Source organism: Grammomys surdaster, unplaced genomic scaffold, assembly GCF_004785775.1.
Source record: "Grammomys surdaster isolate TR1022 unplaced genomic scaffold, NIH_TR_1.0 129, whole genome shotgun sequence".
In the NCBI taxonomy this organism is placed as follows: domain Eukaryota; kingdom Metazoa; phylum Chordata; class Mammalia; order Rodentia; family Muridae; genus Grammomys; species Grammomys surdaster.
In genome coordinates, this window is record NW_021604587.1 from 20317698 (window position 1) to 20337676 (window position 19979).

At 47.7% G+C, this 19979-nt stretch overlaps 1 protein-coding gene across 1 annotated transcript in view; it reads left to right on the forward strand.

The window, feature by feature from the left end:
* Positions 1-6228: 6228 nt before the first annotated feature.
* The window catches only part of Mall (mal, T cell differentiation protein like), a 24749-nt gene continuing 10998 nt past the window's right edge, over positions 6229-19979 (forward strand). Inside the window, exon 1 of the mRNA XM_028754010.1 lies at positions 6229-6339. Coding sequence (XP_028609843.1) covers positions 6229-6339 — 111 coding nt within the window. The remainder of the gene's footprint in view (positions 6340-19979) is intronic.

Genomic DNA, 19979 nt, shown 5'->3' on the forward strand with positions numbered 1-19979 from the left:
TATTACTGCCTTTTAGAATGTGTGTGTGTGTGTGTGTGTGTGTGTGTGTGTGTGTGTGTGTGTGTTCTGAGGACAACCTCAGGGCTCAGGGCTGCAGTCCTAAAGCACATCATTTGGGGAGGATCTTTGTTCTCTGCTCTGTTGTACAAGGCTAGCTGGCCTTGATCTTTCTGTAATTCTCCTGCTTCTGCCTCCCAATTCAGGAGTGCTCGAATTACAGATGCATAGTACAGCTGGCTTTATGTGGGTCCTGGGGATCTGAACCCAGGTCCTTACACTTTCCCAGCAGGCCCTTTACCCACTGAACTGTTTCCTCAGCCCCTCTTGTCACTGCTTGAATGTCGTATCATCAAGTCTGCTGGAGGTCCCTATCCCTGGGCACTTGAGACGATGCTAAAGGGCAGGGAGTCAGGCTTCAGTGAGTCTAGGGTCTTGTGTACTCCTAGGAAGTCTCTGGATGAGTGTTCCCATGCTCAGGGCAGCCTTGCCTGCCCATCCCAGAAGCATCTTGGAAAGCCATTATCTCTACAAAGGAAGAAAGGAGCAAAGGTGTCGTCTTCAAGAGAAGGCTTTATCCATCTGCAGTGTGGTAGGATATCCGTTGCAGGGTCCCCACACTTCCTCTTGTGTAAAGTATTCCCAAAGCAGAGGAGTTCTCTGGCAGGGACAATGATCAGACCTGGTTGTTGGCTCACTGCAATGTATTCTGTTTCCTCAATTCAAAGAGGTGGGGACAGGACTGCACTTCCTTAAGTGCCTGCACATCTGAGGGGTGTCACTGTGTATCCCCTTATTTACTCAGAATGTTGCTGGGACAACTACTATACTACCAAGCTGAGTGCTGTCTCTTTCCTAACTTCCAGCATGCACAAATGGGCAGGAACCACAGGAAACACGCTCAAAGGAAGGGTATGAAGGCTATGAGGTCCTACAACGGTGTCTCATTTTTGTGACATTTGAATTCTAACAGTTTGGGCTGTGGCCGTAGCTCAAATGCTGCATAAACACAAAGACACATTTTAAAAAAATGCCAAGCACAACAACAACATGGAAAGCTCTGCCTAGAGAGGCCCAGACCAGCAGCTGCCTCCGGGGCTTACTGGCAGGCCAATCCAGCCGACTGGGTGAGCTCCAGGCCACAGAGAGACTCTAAAAGCAAGGTAGACGGTGTCTGTGGATGTACTCTAGGCTCCATGTGCACATACATACATACATGTACACTCAATCAACTCCAATAGTCTATAACTGGGGCATTTATGGCCCAATGGCAGTACAGTCAGCAATATGTAAACAATACACATTCCTGTCTGGATGCTCCCTCTCCAAACCACTACCTGACCTTGGAGCCATCTCAACTCCTACATCCAAAACTGTTTTGGGACCACATACATCTGATAACACTGTCCCTGGAAATCCAGCTTGCCAGCTGAGCTCCTGCTATCCACCACGGTAATCACATCAGCTTGGGAAGGAAGGAATGAGGGACACGGAAATAGCCAGAGCAGAGCTGAATTGCCACACAGGTAGGACACTTGTGGCCTATGGCATCTGACTCAGCGGTGACTGGCACTAAATGTGGGCTACAGGCAGCAGTATAACACTGAAATCATTAATGGGGTGCAGCTCACAGTTGGGACTTTGGTAGCTCACTCTGGGTTAGTCAGTTTCTTATAGTCTACAGGCATTTTGGACCTTACCCTGCCCATCTGTGTCTCATACTGCCAGCAAAGATTAATGCAGAACTTTGTTCTTTCCCAGAGGCCAACCTGGAGGCTATCAAAATAGCAAGAGGAGAAGGAGGAGGAAGGGGAGGAGGAGAAAGGGGGGGAGGAGAAAGGGGAGAAGGAGGGGAAAGGTTGTCACTAGAATCTTTATGACTGGAGAAATGAGATGTTCATTGTGGGTCCTCCGTGACATCAGGCACCATTCCAGATGGCACAGTGGCCCACTGCAAGAATACCCCTGACCTCCTGAAGCCCATAGTCTAAGGAAGGGTGAGGGACAAGGGTCAGGGACAAATGGCAATGAGAGTAAATGAGCTTGAGAAATTCCCGGTTGTGGTAAGAGTGTGCAGAGAATTAACACGCGATGGTAGGTTCATACTCAGCTCGAGCCGAGAGTAGTCTGTCTTCCCTTGCCCACTGGCTGGAACTGAGACCTTTGATCAGGACTCAACAGAAACAAGGGAGAGGGAGGTAGGGGAAGAAAAGCAGAATTAAAAATATTACCATGCTTGTGGTGACCCTCCCTCTCCCTCCTTCTTCCTCTTCCTCTTCCTCCTCCTCTTCCTTCTCTTCCTCCTTCTTCCTCTCTCTCTCTCTCTCTCTCTCTCTCTCTCTCTCTCTCTCTCTCTCTCTCATATTATTTTGGAAGGTTTTGTTTGGGTTGGTTTGTTTTTTATTTTTGCTTAAGGCACAGCCTCACTCTGTAGCCCAGGTGGGCCTTGATCTCATGAGTAATCCTCCTGCCTCAGCCTCCCACATTTTGAGACTGTAGCTGCAAACGATCATACACACCCGACTTTCCCATTTTCACCCCTCTGGTACCTCCCAGTCAGGACACAGAGGCCATGTTCTAGACCATGAACTGCTCAGAACTAGACATAGGCTGCAAAGACATCTCCAAAAGTGGCCTTTAATGTCTGGCCTAACGAACAGAAAGAGCCCTCGGAACTAGAGAGAGCATGCAAAGCTACAACAAAATCCCTGACAGAAGCAGCTGGAAGGAAGGCTTTGGTTGGCTCACAGTTTGAGGGACAGTCTATAATGGCAGGCAAAGCATGACTGTGAGAACATAGGGTGCTGGCCACGCTGCATCCCAGGCAGGAGGCAGAGATGGATGCTGGTGTTCAGCTCACCCTCCCCTCTATACTCAGGGTGAGATCCTATCCATGGGATGCTGTCACTACATTCAGGACAGGTCTTTCTACCTCAAGCCAGTGGAGAAGCCCCCTCACAGATGACCCTGGAGGTGGTTTGACTCCTGGGTGAGACTAGATTCTTTCTGATGATGATCAATACTATGAAGGAGAACTCCTGGAAAGGAACCATGACTGCAGACACTGGTTGACTGGTTGGGACTGCAGTGGTGTGGAGAGGGCAGAGTGCTGCAGGCCCAGAGCCCAGCTACATCTTACCCTGTCTCTTAGCCTTAGCCCTCTAAACAGCCATTTCCTTGCCCACCTCTGTGTCAGACCTGACATCCGGTGATTAACAGATAAAAACCTTTGAGGATTTATTAATTTAGCAGACCACTGGTTTCTACCAAGTCAAAAGCTAGAGACATCATCAGACAGCATCTAAGGCCTGTAGGGAAGATTTGGTTCTCTGATGTTTCCACCCAAGTATTTTAAAATTACTTCGTTTTATGACTTTCTGTGTTCTGCAGCTGTAAGACTGTGAAACACAAATCCTGGGATACCCTCTGTGTTCCAGGCTATGGGCACTCAAATTTGGCTCCAGAACAAACTATCTCTTACTCCTTTTGAGGTGAAAGCTGTATTTTTTCCTTTTTTTTTTTGTTTTGTTTTTTTGAGACAGGGTTTCTCTGTATAGCCCTGGCTGTCCTGGAACTCACTCTGTAGACCAGGCTGGCCTTGAACTCAGAAATCCACCTGCCTCTGCCTCCCAAGTGCTGGGATTAAAGGTGTGTGCCACCACTGCCCGACGAAAACTGTATCTTTTTCATCAAAATAATATCCCCCCAAACCCTTGTGCATCTGCCCCAGCCCCCCTCTAGAAGGTGTTAGAGCAATCACAGCATGGGGAGGGCACAAGAAATCACTCCATAAAATAGTCCATATGGCCTGAGCTCACCCCAAAGCTGACCATAAACAAAACACTAGGAAACCAGAGTGTCCAAGGCTTGGCCTTGGGTTCAAAGCTAGCATAGTGCCACAAAGCCTTCAAAACCAATCCAACCTTAAAACCACAGCCCACAGGAGACACAACGCTCACTGGCTGATAAACTCATCAGTATTCATGACAGGATTTAAACAAGATGCACATCCCATGACACAAGATTCCTAGTGTCCATGAGACAATCCAAAAATCACTTGACCTTTGAAGACTGGAGGAAATATCAACATCTGTAAGAGGAAAAGACAAAAAGAAAAACGAGAGCTGACAAGTCTAAGACAACATAGTTATTGGAACTAAGGCATTAAAGTGGTTATCAGAACCATGCTCCAAGAAGTAAGGGCAAATCCATTTGCAACCAAGAGAAGACAAACCATTTCAACAGGAAGACAGATGATACAAACAAGAATTGAGGTAGATTTTAGAGAGAGAAACTGTTCTAAAATGGCAAACCTCCATGTACACCCACACACATACACAAACAGTAGGTGAAATTAAAATTCCACTTCAGATAGACTACTGAAACTTTATCTTCATATGGTCCCTTTACCTCTCTCTTACCCTGTGTGGTGGTCATTGTATTAGCTACATTTAAACTAAAAATATTATCTAATAGTGCTGTGTTTTTGCTCTTCACCATGGCAATACTCTGCCTTCATATGTACCATCCACGTTACCATCTCTTCATTTCAACTACCCCAAGCTCCCTGCCGGTAGAATTTTCCTTTGCTGGAACTTGTGTGTGTACATAGCACTCTGTGAACTCACAGTACGTGAATATGTGTCTATACAGATGTGTGCTCTATCATGCTCTGACATATTCCCTTGAGGCAGGATCTCTCAGTGAATCGGGAGGAAGTCTAGCATCCAAAGAGAACACCAGTGATGATCTGTGTCTTTGTGTCACTAGAATTTGTTTAGAAGCTGCTCTAGGAAGTACAATGTGCATAGTTGACTTCACAGTCTACTCTGAATTACTACTTTCGAGGCCAGTGAGATGACTTATCAGCACTGTCCCTCAAGCCTGATGGCCTAAGTTCAATCCCTGGAACCCGTGTGTATATCTTACTCTGCCCTATGTTTCCAGATACCCCATGTAGATTACAGTCACATCAAAGGGGGGCCGCAGCCACAAAAAGAGACATGGTGCTTGTGTGTGACATTCAGAAAAGGTGGATGGCTTTGGATCCATCCTGTCAGCAATGTGGGGACCTGAACTCTAGGACTTGGAAAAGATCGAGGACAGGCTGTCTCAAAGCTTGCTAAGGTGACCTTTGCCTTTCCCTGCAATGCCTTGTCTTTAAGCTGCATGTATCCAAGCTCTACTGGCCACTCCAGCAGGCAGAGCTAACTCGCTACTTCTCCAAATTCTGCTGGTGGCTCCAGATGAGGCAGAGCTAACCCGCTACTTCTCCCACCTTGCCCAGGACAGGCTCTGGAATTCCCTGCTGTTGCTAAGGAACAAGACACAGGGCTCTTGTGCAGGATATCCCCAGTCCTTGGGACAACTCTTCCATGCCTCCTCTCCTCCTCCTGAGGAGGCTTTCCAACTGGCCTACTGGAGCCAAAGAGGGGAGGAAGAAGACTCTGGGGCGCCAGGCATTCCCTCAGGGTGGTGGAAAAAAGCCCGAAAGTTAGTGGGTTGGTAAAGAAGAAAGTGGTCCAGTCTCCAGACCTGACTTGCATGTGTGTGAAAGGAACAGCTTTGGATCTGGAAGCACAGCCCAGCAGCCAGCCCTAGGCTCTACTCAGGAAGGAACTGCCTGGCCCCAACCCTGTGTCTTAGCTGGACTAGGAAGACAGGAGAAGAGGACCTAAGAGAGATTCAGAGTCCCTGAGGAGGTGAAAAACCAGGTTGCTCCAATCCTTCAGTTAGAATCTGAGGACAAAGGCAGACACGCTGCTGTGACAACTCTGTGACTGTAAGTGGAAAGGTACAACATAGCCCCGTGGTGGTGGTCAAACTGAGCTCCAGAAGTGTCTGTAGGTGGCTAATCCACATAGTAGGTCCTCAATAAATGGTTTTTATCTTAGCAAAAGAGCCCTTGCTTACACTTTGAGCACGGAGATCATCAGGGGCATACATACAAAGCTGTTCCTTGCACACAATGCCACTCACCTCTTCTGGATGAGCGACAGCATTCAGAAGTTCCTTAGCAGGGAAAGTCTAGAAAGAGCCTCTGCGAGGCTGGTCCTGGGCCCCCTCTTGGCTGGCCACAGTGCGCAGAAGGACCTGCTCCACTGGAACCTTTCTTTTCCCCTCCCAGGCGACGTCCCTCCGACCGATGGGTGTGTCTGTCGGGTGGGAGGTGATTCTTGAACAGCAGCGGGGCGAGTGCCGCGGAGTAAAGAGGCCAGCATAGGTGACAGCATGGCCTCCCGGGACACACCGCCGGCCACCAGCTACGCCCCGCCCGATGTGCCCTCGGGGGTCGCAGCCTTGTTCCTCACCATCCCCTTTGCCTTCATCCTACCGGAACTGGTGAGTGTGGCTGCCCCCACCTGCGGGGAGGGAGAGGCGGAACCTGCGGGAACCTCTCTGCAAACAGGGATAGCAACCGACTGCTAGCTACAGGCTCCCACTTTCCCAGTTGTCCACTTGACCCCAGGCTGGGTTCCTCTAGAGCGAATTTTCCTCTTTCCCAAAGGATGAGGAGCCACCCCCAGGGCACTTGCCTGCTGGAGGGGTCCAGCCACCTTCTAGACTACCCAGAGCCCTAAGGAAATTCTCTTACCTGGTTTCTTTCCCCCTAGCTGTTTGCACTTTCCTAAAGTTCAAAGAACTAGGGGATTCTCTAAAGGGTCTTCTGAAAGAAGGTCTCCCAGTGTTTTCTCAAATCACATCAGCTGACTTTGAACTTTGATTTACGTGTGCTCCCTGCCGAAGGGAGCTCATGACACCATCGTCCATAAAACGATCTGAACCGCCCAGGTTACTCTGGAAAACTTGTTGCTGCCTGACTCTGGGACACCGCACAGCAGAACTGGGCACTGGTCCCTGCCAGCACTCAGCAGTGCATTCGGTAGAAAATAGGTTCCCTCGCTGGCTCCTGCTATCATCCACCTCCCCCACTCCCCGCCAAACCTCCTGTAATATCTAGTTTGTGGGTGAAATTTCTTCCTAGCCCTGAATTTGACCATGCTGCCTCTGGGCTGGGAGGAAGACTTGGAGTAGGACTGCTTACATAAAATGGGTGTGGTCAACCCATTCCCTTCTCTTGGTCTTTCTGGAAGGTTAGGTCTTATTGAGTGACCTTTAGGCAAATTGATTAAACAACAGCCATTCTTGTCAATCAAGAAAGGGAAGCCAGGCTTGTGGGTCCCACAGGTGGGTGGCCTTGATAGAGACTTCACCTAAGAGGCAGCTTTCTTCCAGCGCCAATCCCACACACACGTGGGCATCCTGCCAGGCTGATCACATCCCGAGCTCTGTGTGCCAGGCCCTGGGTGTGGGCCTTACTTTGGAACAGCTGCGTGGATGGCAGGTTGGCTCTGCCACCTTCTACTGAGCAAGTGCTTGTCAGTCATGCAAATCATCATCAGAGGAGTGGCTACCTCCCAGGGGTCTCTGTGGCTGGAGGGAGGCTTGGGAGCTTTTTTTTCCTCCCCTGAACAGTTAGAATGAAGCACTGCTGTCCCAACCAGATGAGGGAGGCGTCCAGGCCTGTCACTGGGAGTTGCCACTGGAAGAAGGCTGGATGCCTGAGGTAGAGAGTTGTCACTAGAGGTGCTAACAGGTGTCCCCACCTGTCCTCCTGCAGTTGGATTCCTGGAAAAGTACTTTCACGGGACTTTGAAGGGATGAAGTCATTGTCATCGATTTGATTTTCTTGACTTATTTTTAAATAATTTTAGATTTCTCCTAAAGCCATGGTGGCAGTACAGGAAATCTGCTCCTCACTCTGAACCCCACGGGTCTCTCCAAACCAGGAAGTTAATATTAGCACTCTGCCATTGACCATTGTTGTTCTGTTTGCTCATTTCCCCACTAATATCCTTTCCCTAGTCCAGGATCCAGGTCAAAACTCCTGATTGTGCTGGTTGTCCTTTCACCTTCAGTCGGGGGGTGGGGGGGTTCCTCTGCCTCGTCTTGGTATTCTGGAGAAAGCACTGGCCAGCTAATATGGACCTTTGTTGTAATTCGCCTTGTCCTACGTTTGCTAACTATAGCTCTAGCTTTAATTTGCAAGTCATCTTCATTCACTGATGAAAACTCAGAAAATGCAGAAATGTGTTCACAGATAGGGCACACGCATTTTCTCTGTGTGTATGTGTGTGCATGTGCATGTGAGGGGGTGTATGAGTCTCTGTGTGTGAGCGTGTATCTGTGTCTGAGTATGTGTGAGTGTATATATGTGTGTGTATATGTGTGAGTATATGTGTATGTGTGTGTGTGCATCTGTGTGAATGTGTACGAGTGTGTGTATCTATATGTGAGTGTATATGCATGTGTATGTGCATGTGTATGAGTGCATGTGTGTGTGAGAGTGTATGTCTGTATCTAAGTGTGTATGTGTGTATGTAAGTACATGTGTGTGAGAGAGTATATGTCTGTATCTAAGTGTGTATGTGTGTATGTAAGTGCACGTGTGTGTGAGTGTTTGTATGAGTATGTATGGTGAGTGTATGTGTGTGTGTGTGTGCGTGTGCATGTGTGCATGAGTGTGTGTATGTGAGTATGTATGTCTGTATCTGAGCGTGTGTGTTGAGTGCATTATTCTGCACATGCTTCTTGCACCTGCTATGAGCATGCCTAGAAGAATTCCAGAATAATATGTGCCTATATGGAGGATGGAGAAGGGAGGGGAAAGGTCACATTTTGATGTCATGGGCAGAAGAAGCTGGGAAGATGTTGTGTGTGCTGAACCGGTTTGTCCCAGGCCCTCCTTTGGCTCTGGTGCTCTGATGTGTTTTCCCTCTGCTGTCCACTGGGGCAGTGTAAAAGCACCATGCCTCCAGGTACCCCTGACCCTTTAGTCTTCTGGCCTGAGACAAAAGTCTACATAGAACACATTAGAAGGCAGGGAGGCCAGGACACTTCTGCAGAGCACAGAAAGCAGAACCCAAGAACTAGGGTGCAGTGATCCACAGTAGGGTAGCTCTGGGTGACATTGACACATGGTGTCTACAGTGACCTCTCCTAACCACCATGTGCATGTAAGTGAGTGTGTGTGTGTGAGTGTGTGTGTGTGTGTGTGTGTGTGCATGTGTATGTGTGTGTGGTGCACTACATAGAAACCAAGAGTGGGCAGATTCATTGTCAGATCAAATCAGACAAGTTCTCCCTTGCTAGCCACGAGCCACCTTGGCTGTCGAGGAGGTACAGCCTCTAGCTCTTTGTGGTTCTTGAAGATGACAGCAAAGGTAGCTCAGGCTTCCAGTAGCCTACTCTAGTGACCGTTAACCGTTGCCTACAATGCTTATCTCCCAATCTTCAGCATTAAAATTCACATTTAAAATGTTTTACTCTGTGATCGTGATGGTTCTAACAGGAATGTGTATTCCCTCCATCTCCTCAGTGGCCATATCTTTTTTAACCAGCATTGTTTTCAATCCAGGAAAATGAGGTTGGGAAGACAGATCTCTCATTTGGAGTAGATTTATCTGAGAGCAGCCAGGGTTCAGGACTGTCCCGTCATACCAAAGTCTGCCTTTTGCTACTCTCTAGACTTCCCCAACCCATCCCACTTCCTCACTATTCCAAACAGTCTCTCAGAAATCAGCATTTTTACACAATAATTATTTTAGTTCAATAAAGTTATGTACAGAAATGTAACTGAACAGTATATGACCTTTAGGGACCCGCTCATCCCAAGAAGCGTGATGTTCTTGGTGTATATCTGAGTTGCCTGAATCCCTGGTTTGTTCCTTTTTATTGCTGAATGCTAGCCCTTGGTAAGGATTTAGCATAATCTAACCCAGCTCTGTTGGATGTTTCCTGTTCTAGGCAGTTTCACAAAGAGCTGCTATTGACATCTTGCTTAAGCTTCTGTTGGGGGACATTTTCACTTCTCTAAGGGGAATTGCCTAAGAGTAACTTGCTGGGTAAAACAGTAGATGTCTGTTTTGTTATTATTGTGAGACTACAAGTTGTTTTGCAGGGTGGCTGGGAAAAATTTGGCTGTTTTACATTTTTATTTCATCACTAGCATGGCATGAAACTTTATCACACCTGAGGTTTTTTTCAGTGTAGTGGTGAATCTAGATTTCTTATTTGAAAGTACAACTTGACAAGAACCTCTTAAGGGTGAGGAACCTTTCACTCAGTGGGTTTTAAGATGAGGATAGACCTCCATTTATTTTTCCCACCCCATGCAGAGTGTGGGCCAACTATGCCAACACTAGGGGCTGAGCCTGGGGTGGGCAGGACAGACAGCCATACCTCTCTCTACAGAGCCAGTGTTTGTGAGAACAGAGGCCCACCCTTTGTGACCTGAATGACTCCTGAGTTCTTTGGCAAGCTGAAAAGTAGAAGCTGAGAGCTCACCCCAGTGGCTGTCCCTGGGGAGTGCTTTATAAATGAAGGCCTGAGGGAGTCATCTGAACTTTACCCTTCTCATTAGTTGACTCTTTAATTAGATTTTTGCCTAATTAAAAAGCAGAAGGTGAGAAAATTCTTAGCGGGTCAGCTAGTTAAAAGGGGAGGAGGGCTGAGCTCGCTGTTTGATGTTGGGAGCTCTCCTCCTTCTACCCCACTCCCACCATGGGTGGTTCATCTCTAGGTGTCACCCTAAAACTCCAGTTTCACCCTGACCCCAATCTGCTCGCTTTTTCTATTTAGCCATATTTAAGAGTTTGTTTGAAACTGCAGAACCCAGCTAGAGCCAACCCTGCTGGGACTGAAAGTGACCGGGTGGTCTACAAGGAAGAATTAGGGGCTTTCCTTAGAAGTTGGGTTTTCTGTCCCTAGCTGTCCCCACTCCTCTTCCAATGGCCCTGGCTCATGCAAGCAGCTCAAGTGAAGCCTGTCCCTCACAGACTGACTTCATCACTTCTCCTGTGGCCTCAGCTTGAGCTCCAGGCTCTGTTCTATGGTGGCTAAAAACAAGAAGGGAGACTGGGGCATGGATCAGTGGGTAAAATGGTCATTGTGAAAGCATGAAGACCTGAATTCAGACCCTCAGCACTCAGGTAAAAGCTGAGAGAAGCAAAATCTGAAACCCTAGCATTGAGGGGCAGATGCGTGGAGCTGGGGCTCACTGACAACTAGCATAGCCAAAGCATCAGGCTGTGGGTTCACAGAGAGATTCTTGTCTCAAAAGAAGGAAAGATAGAGAGAGAGAGAGAAAGAGAGGAAGGAAGGAAGGAAGGAAGGAAGGAAGGAAGGAAGGAAGGAAGAAGGAAGGAAAGAAGGAAGGAAAAATGAACCAGGGATATCTCAAATTAATTAATTATTTATTTTTGAAAAGCCATTAAGGAACACATCCTAGGGTCAAACATCTGCCTTCCAAATGGATGCACACTAGACCAAACATGTGTAGGTAAACATGCTTAAACATGCTTGTGTACACACACACACACACACACACACACACGAGAGCACCCCAAGGTTACAAGGTTATAGATGCAATCCATAGACCAGTAAGCACAGGAAGAGACCACTGCCCAAACCCAGGTTAGGGGAACAAAAGGCAAGCAGTGTCTGGTGCTTAAACTCTGAAAGAAGCGCCTAGATCAACGGCTAGGCTAGAGGGGCTCTCATGAAACAGTCAGGGACCACGGGGGCCTAGGAGTGAACCAGATGCTTCTGGAAAGAAAGGGACAAGACTGAAAAAGGTCACAGAAAGAGCCCACTCCTTGCCTCTCACCAGTCTCTGTCCAACACCCCATCACCAGACCCTGACAAGGATGCTGCAGGAAGTCCATGCCCTGAGGAAACTGAAGGAGTAGGAACCGAGCAGAGACACACTGGGAAGCTGACTGTTCTGCCCTGCATCCCACCTCTCTCCCTTCTTACTCCTTGGAAACCTCTAGGTCTGTTCTGGCCACATGATTCAACTAAAACACCAGCAACTTTCTTTAAATAAATGTTCTGTCTGTCCATATAAGCAAGAAAGACAGCGGTGGTCAGTTTAGAGGGTCAGCAAATTATAATGGCTTCATATGCATATCAGGTTTGAAGGAAATAACCTGGGACCAGGATCAGAAGGCCCAGGATGGAGTCTCACAGCTAAGAATGGGGAGTCTGGACACTCGATTCATTCCACCATTCCCAGGAGGTTTTCCCCAAGTCAGGGCAGAGGTGGGGGAGTCAGGAGACTTTCCTGAGGGTTGACCAGATTAGAGAGTGGAGGAAGCAGGCTAGAGCAAGGAGGAAGTCCAAGATCTTTGGCCTTTGTCTCCAACTGTACTTTGGTCCCTGCCTCTGCCAGTCTTCCATTCTGTCCCCACCCCATCCCTGCCTGCCTCACACCTGCAACGCCTTGGGTCCTTCTCTATTTGGATTCCAGATTCCCACTGCCTGGCCACATCAAAATACCCCCAGATGGGCCCCCAGAGTAGAGTCTCAAGGGCTTCCCATCCAGACGTCTAGACCCTAGAGTCTAGAGTCTAGAACACTAGTTCTTAAGCTGTGGGTTGCAATCCCTTTGGGAGTTGAACGACCCTTTCACAGTGGTCACCTAAGACCATCAGAAAACACAGAAATTTGCATTACAATCCATAACAGTATCAAACTTCCAGTCATAAAATAGCTACGAAAATAATTTTATGGTTGGGCATCACCACAACATGCAGACCTGTATTAAAGAGCCACACACTGGAAAGGTTGAGAACCGCTGCTCTACGGTGTTCTGATTTATTTCAGACAAGCCCAGCTAAGATTTCTGCCGTGGATGGGTTTTCTGAGCTCTCCTTTTCAACTCTGGCTCTAGAGGATTTATAACCCTCAACTCCTTCCCATCTAAATGCCCTCTCTGCCCAAGTGATTTCTTTAAATATCATCTTTAATAACACAGTTTTGTGCCAGGGCTTTGGGTCAGCCTAGGATGGAGAGGAATGTGGGGAATGGCTGTGAGGAGGGAGAATCCAAACAGACCTTCCCTCCCACTCTCTAAGAATTTCAAGGACCTGGGAGGGAGCAGAGCAATTGTGGATGAAAATGAAGAAAATGAGCCTCTGTCCCCATCAATCCAGGCTCCTGGGAGAAGGTCCACCTCACAGCTGGGCCACAGTGACAGGCCCAGAAGGTAACAGAAGGCATTGTCTGGTAAGCATTTCCAGAGATCTGTCTTTCTCAAGGAGCTATCCTGCTTGGTACCGGCCTTCTGCTCTTTGCTGGGGACATGAAGACCTCAGGGCCCATTCCTGCCTCAGATACTCAGGGCCCAGACAGCAAGCAGGGAAGAGAGACAAAGTGGAGGGTGGCAGTGAAGGGGTCCTGGGCTTTGGTAGGGTGGCTTTCTGGAGGAGGTGACATCAGTCTGGTCCCTGCCCTGTAAGGTCTGGTCACAGCTGAGCTGAGGTGGTCTCGAGGGCATGTAGAGGAATCAGTGGGAAGAATTGGGGAGCCAGTGCCTGATGGGGTGAAAGAGAAGTGGTTGTCACAAAGGATGCCTGGGTTCCTGGAGACAGTGGGTGTCCAGGGCAGCACTGAGAATTTATACAGAGACATGAAATTAGTCACAGAGCCTTGGCCAAAGGGAAAGAAGGAATCAGCCTATGAGTGAAGACTGGGGGGGGGGGGGATGAAGCCCAAAATGAGGGGTACATTTAACTTCCTAAAATCCACAAATGGAGACAAAAAATGAAAAAACACCCCCCCAACACCTAGTGTTCTATTTTTAATTTATTTTTAAGAATCAGGAAAGAAAGTGTCTTTAGCCTTTGGGTAGATAGGAATTTTTTTTATCATTCTATTTTATATTACATTGTAAATCTGTGCAATTTGATCAATAAAACTTGGGTCAGTCTGAGTCTGAATGGGAGGGTGTGGCCCAGGAGCAGGAAGCCCCCAGAACAGAAAGGAAGTACAGGCCAGTTTGCTTAGAAAAGGCACTAGCTCCAGGTTTCCTGGGCTTGCTGCCAGGTCTGGAGAGCACTCACAGGGCCCTTATGTGACTGTTCCGTAAGGCGCAGTGGCCCATGGGGCTCCAGCCCACACAATCTGGCTATCTGGAGAGGCCAGAATAAGACATGGCCTCATAGGAGGCCTGGGCAGTCTGGGCAGGCAATTTCCTGCTAACCTTAAAGCCACAAAGAGAAAAATGTTCTCACCATGAGTCAGGGTAGAATGACTCAGAATTTGTAAGAGTCCTGGGTGTTATTTACTGACCATGGAAATGCCAGACAACGATTGATGTTTGGGGCTCTGATGGAGGTATGTGAGTGAGTTCCTTGATTTGTCAGAGTTGTGTCCTCCCGAGATCCAGAAGCTTCAGAACGGCTTCCTAGCCAGTGTGTCAGGCTATTCTCAGCATCCTGTGGGAGCTAATGTCTCTGAACTATCCACAGAGGCCCACAGTAGCAAGGCCTGCCCAAGAACACCCAGATACTCTGGATATGGCCAGCCAACATTGCCTATGGCCTCTGGCCTCCACCAAGGGCCATTCCTAGCTGGAATCTGAATTGAGTGCAGTTCTTGTGTTAGTGACTAAGCAAGTCAGGCCCCTCTGTTAAATGTACTTTCTAAATATCCTTTATTTTTCAGCTAAAACTTCTGGTGTGAATTGAGCACACTCAGAAATGGACCCACCCCATATGAATATATGTAAGTTCCCTGACTAAAATCCCCAGGCTTTTTGGTTCAGACAGAGCTTTAGGCGTGACTTCCAGAACTCTCCTTGCCTGTTGCAGGTTGTAACTGTCCACCTTTATATCTTGGCTGTGATGCCTTTGGCTTTGCTTCCTCCAAGAAGCCAACCCACTGCATTTGACGGTGACTCGTGTAGAGATGACACACTTGAGGGCCTCTCCCACTGCTCTGGCTTTACCTCAGCTGTGTTTCCCTTTACCACCCTCTGCCTGGCTCATGTTTGCCGTTCAGGTCCCAGCATTTCTCATCCCCCCACCAGCCCCTCTACCCCCATGCTCAGTGCTACTGAAGCAGCCTTGAAGTCCTTATCACAGGATTACTGCTGTGAAGAAGAGCCATCCAGGGTATACAGGCTGGGGCAGGATACTACAAAAGCCTGTGGCTTAGAGTCAGGGAGGCATGCCAAAAGATGGTCTTCCATAATAGACTGTGCTTCACGCACAAAGAGAGATTTCCATGGCAACTGGTGTGTGTGTGTGTGTGTGTGTGTGTGTGTGTGTGTGTGTGTGTGTGGTGTGTGTGTCTGTATCTGTGTGTCTGTGTCTGTGTGTGTGTTAAAACAAAAGACTCAGGAAATACTATCTCCTTGTCCTCGAACACTGAACTCCCACACTTTCCATCCTGTCTATTTGATTTCTTCATGCTGGTCAATGACCCACTAACATCAAGTCATAACCTACAAACAGGTCCATATCTGAAAGCTCTGGTTGGAGCCAGGCAGTGGTGGTGTAGGCCTTTAATCCCAGCACTCAGAAGGCAGAGGCTGGTTGATCTCTGAACTTGAGACCAGCGTAGTGTACAGAGCTAGTTCCAAGGTAGGCAGGGCTGCACAAAGAAACCCTGTCTTGAAAACAAAACAAACCAAGCAAAAAACAAACAAACAAAAATTTTAAAAAGGAAGGAAGAAAGAAGGAAAGAAAGCAAGCTCCCCTGGAGAGAGAGTGCTGAGAGTTGGGGAGTCTGTCCTTGCTAGTGGTGCTCCTCCCTGGACAGGCTTGAAGGTCTCTGCAGTCAGGGGTCTGAGGAGACAGCTCAGCACATAAGAATTTGCATTGCTCTTTCAGGGAACCTGAATTCTGTTCCCAGTACACACACCAGGCAGCTCACAACTGTAACTCCAGCCCCAGGGTATTTGACACCTTCTTTTGGACCCCTTGGGTACTGAACTCACATATGTGCCTACCCTACCCCCTACACACACACACACACACACACACACACACACACACACACACAGGAACACACACTGCATGGGCTGGGTACATAGCTCAGTAACAGAGAACTGTCTGACATACACAAAGCTTTGAGTTCCCTCTCTAGCACTGAGAAAGAAGTATTCATAAAAATTGTGCCAGGGAAGGAGTAAGGCATGATGAAAAAAATTCCTGTACTGTTCACACTGTTTTACAATCAGCTTAAAATCTCAGAGTAATTCTTGCCGTTTGCTTTCATTAAAATCTCCCTGGAATTAAGGCATTTCGGCAGGATGGCACAAACCTTCAAGCAGTGACCACAGCAACAGGAATGTCTGTTTGATGGGTCGCTATTCTCCTGGCCTTTTGCAGGAGAACTACCTGAGAAGTACTAGACACAGCCCAGGGTCAGTGACATCTCGTTCTTCTGCTGAAGGACTATTTGCATGCCCTTGTATGTAGCAGTATTGTTCCCCATAGCCAAAAGGAGGAACCAACCCACACAGGAGAGATGATGAGCAGAGAAAAATATGCTCTCTCGCTGTATGAGGGGATTTTGCCCTGATGAGCCCACTGTAAGCTCAAACTCTCAGAAGTTGAAATCACACTGAATACACATCACCTTCTGCACAGTCTGACATAACAGCACGGGTCCACACAGAACGTCCCCAGTTTCTATCCATGAGTTCCTGGCCATCTAGGAGCCTTGCTCACACTGCTGCTGGAGGGGAAGATGGAGGGACCACCTCAACACAGAGCACTAGGCTGGGGAGAGACACAGCTGCAAAACTGAAGGTTTCTACCAAATGCTTGTCATGTTTGCCCATTGCAAAGCCAAAAAATCATAAGCTTCAAGCCTTTCTAAGGCAAGGACTACATTATGCAATGAAACACTAGTTTGCCTTAAAGCAAAGGGAAATTCTGACACACACTAAACACAAACCTTGAAACCAATGTACTAAGTGGGATCAGCCACAGAAATTCTGTGTGACTTATTTTTATCTGAGGTACCTTGAGTAGTCAGGGGCTCAGAGAAGAGAGAGTGAAGGAAGGCTGCTGGGCTGGAGAAGGAAGAAATAGGAGGTGAGTGTTTCCGTTTTGTGATGGGGAGCAGGACCTCAGTAATGGTTACATACAATATGCATGTGTGAACTGCATGTCTATAAAGTGGTTAAGATAGGAACTTTGTTGATTTTAGTGCCATTTTTACACAATATCTTAGCCTAAAGGCTGAGAATCAGCATGTCTTAGCACAATTTTTAAAAAGAGGAAAGGTATACAATGTTCCAAAGACCTTTGATTCCATCAGCCTGAACTCGGAGGGAGGGACAATTGTTTTGAGGCATCAGAGCGACAAGGGGAGCCTTCAGGGCATTGGGGTTCTGACTCTGAACCACACCTGAATGAGTCCTGCACGCAACTCACTCCTCCCAAGCTGTAGGTAGTTCCGGGAGCCCTGGCCTGGTTTCACTTCTGACTTTATGAGCCCCACCCGTCTTTTGACTTGGTCTTTGCCTCTCAGTTCCTGGGGATTCCTGGTACACTCTGTTGTCACCTGAGAACCAAGTAAGGGAAGAATCTCATGAAAACAAAGATGGGCAGGAAAGACAGGAATGTGGTATTGGCAGGGGGTGAGACCTGCCCTGCTGAAATGTCACCCAGCTATGCAGAGAAACCTGCTACCAGTGTCTCCACCTTCTGCATGCCTCTGATTCTCAGCTCTTTGTCTGCCCCACACTGAACCCACACCTCGCTTGGAGCCCCACCACACAGATTTGACACCTGCAAATACTTTCCTCCTCCTGGGTCATCACTTAAGCAGTATTTCTCTGAACCTCTAGGCAGACTGCACAGGCCCTGCTACGTTGCCTAGGAAGGCAGGTCTCATCCGGGACACTTTAGGACTCCCCATTGTGCAGACCAAGTTACTCTCTTCTTGGTCTTTTAAATTTTTTGTGTTGCTTGTTTTGGATCAGTTTAAACATGACCATCGTCCCACATGGCACACGCCTTTAATCCCAGCACTTGGGAGGCAGAGGCAAGCGGATTTCTGAGTTTGAGGCCAGCCTGGTCTACAAAGTGAGTTCCAGGACAGCCAGGGCTACACAGAGAAACCCTGTCTTGGAAAACCAAACAGGGGGAGGGGGGAGGGGGAGAAAGAAAACTCTGTCACCCGCTGGTTATGGTAAGAGGGAGAGAACTTGGTCCTCAGTCCTCAAGTCCACCAATCCTCCCTGAAGACAAGGCAGAGTCTCAGTCCGGAAATACTAGGTTCATTTTCTTTTCCTGTTCTGCATAAATCTCAGCCTGCTGGCATGCTGCTATCTGCTGGGACTTGTTCCATTTCGGGGAATAAACACCTTTCTTCTTTCTGAAGGCTGCAGAGGATCCCGCGCTGACAGGCATAGCTGGTTTGATTGGTGTCCTCTAGAAGAGCATTTGGGCCAGTTGGTCTTTTCTGCATCTTTTTAAAAAATCTTTTTCCTATCTTTTCTCTATCTATATTAGCTGCAACAATACCTTCCTTGTGAAGGATAATTTGGAAAGTGAAGTTACTAAATGGAGCATTTAATTTAATGTATTGATCAGTATTTCCAAAATAGCAGGGTGGCTAGTAACACAGGTATTCACCAGGTGTGGTGGCGCAGGCCTTTAATCCCAGTGCTTGGCAGAGGCCTGTGGATCTCTGTGAACCTGAGGCCAGCCTGGTCTACATAGTAAGTTCCAGGATAGTTAGGTCTACATAGTAAGAACCTGTCTCAAAAACAAAAATAACAAACCAAACAAAACCCTCAAACCAGGTATTTAACCTGGAGTAGCTGTGGGCCTTAACTATGGGATATAGATGGACGTGGGAGGTTGGGCAGGGTCTGTTAAATTTAAGGGCAAAAAACTGTGTGTGTGTGTGTGTGTGTGTGTGTGTGTGTGTGTGTGTGTGTGTAAGTGCATTTTTAAATGCTTTCATCTGCTCTTCCAAAAGAATCTATGCCTCTAAATAGTATTGTACTTATTCACCAGACGGATCTCCCACTTCCCATCCCCACCCTTGGATGTGAACTTCCTGTCCCTCAATAAGACCAGCTAGGGCCCTGCTCTTCTAGGTCTTTCCCATGCGACCTCCCTCTTGTCCTCTTGTGCCCTTTCAAGTGATTATAATTACCTCAGCTAATGCTTGTCTGAGTCTCCACAAGCCAAAGCAAGACTACTCAACTTTCTCTAAGAGCCTCAATGGTGGGGACCAGCCCCTCCCCTGTTTGATGGATGCAGAGGCACAGATGGCTCACATACCTCCCTACTGCCCTCCCCCCCCCACATGCACACCTAGAGCTGGCTGGGATTCAAACCCAGAGACGGTGATACACAGATCTGAATGGGGATAGTAGAAACAAATGAAACTGGCTGCGGGGTTTTGGTTTCAGTGGCACCACTGGAGAGCTTCCAACAGTGCAGCTTCCCTGGCCTCTCTGGGCAGCATCTCTGGGGCCTAGCCCAGCCCACTGAGCTGTCTTTAAGTCTACAGAGACTTCCAGTAACCCATACGACTCAGTGCCCTGCCCTAAGGTGGTGCCAAGCTTTCCTGGGTTTCTGTTTTGGTTTTGTTTTCTCTTTTGTCTTGAAGTGTTGGGAACCGAACCCAGAGTACAGCTGAGGCCAGGCAAAAACTCCAGTGTCAAGCCACACCCCAGCCCCCCATGAATATTAAAAGCTCTTTACCTCTGTGCCATACTTGGGATTCTTTTTCTTCATTAAGCATTTCCCTTCACTCAAAGACAGCAAGGATGCTCCAAAAGTTCTTTTTAAAGTTTTTTTGAACTCTTGTATTTCAACTTAACTGATGCTAATACTTGCAGGTATTGTGTCCAGTGAAAGCTTAAAGGGCACAATGTTTTCCTGAGTGCATAAGCCTCTGGGGATTTTTCTTTATATATATTTTTCTGTATCTATATTTGATGCAACAAGTACCCTTGTACATTCTTTATTGTGTTCATAACTTCTTCATGATATATATATGTATATGTATATGTATATATGTATATGTGTGTGTGTGTGTGTGTGTGTGTGTGTGTGTATACCATGTTCAGGTCTGCAAACATCACCCACTCCTTCACATCTCCCAATGTGTATATGTGTAGGTAGGTAGGTAGGTAGGTTGGTAGGTAGGTAGGTTGGTAGGTA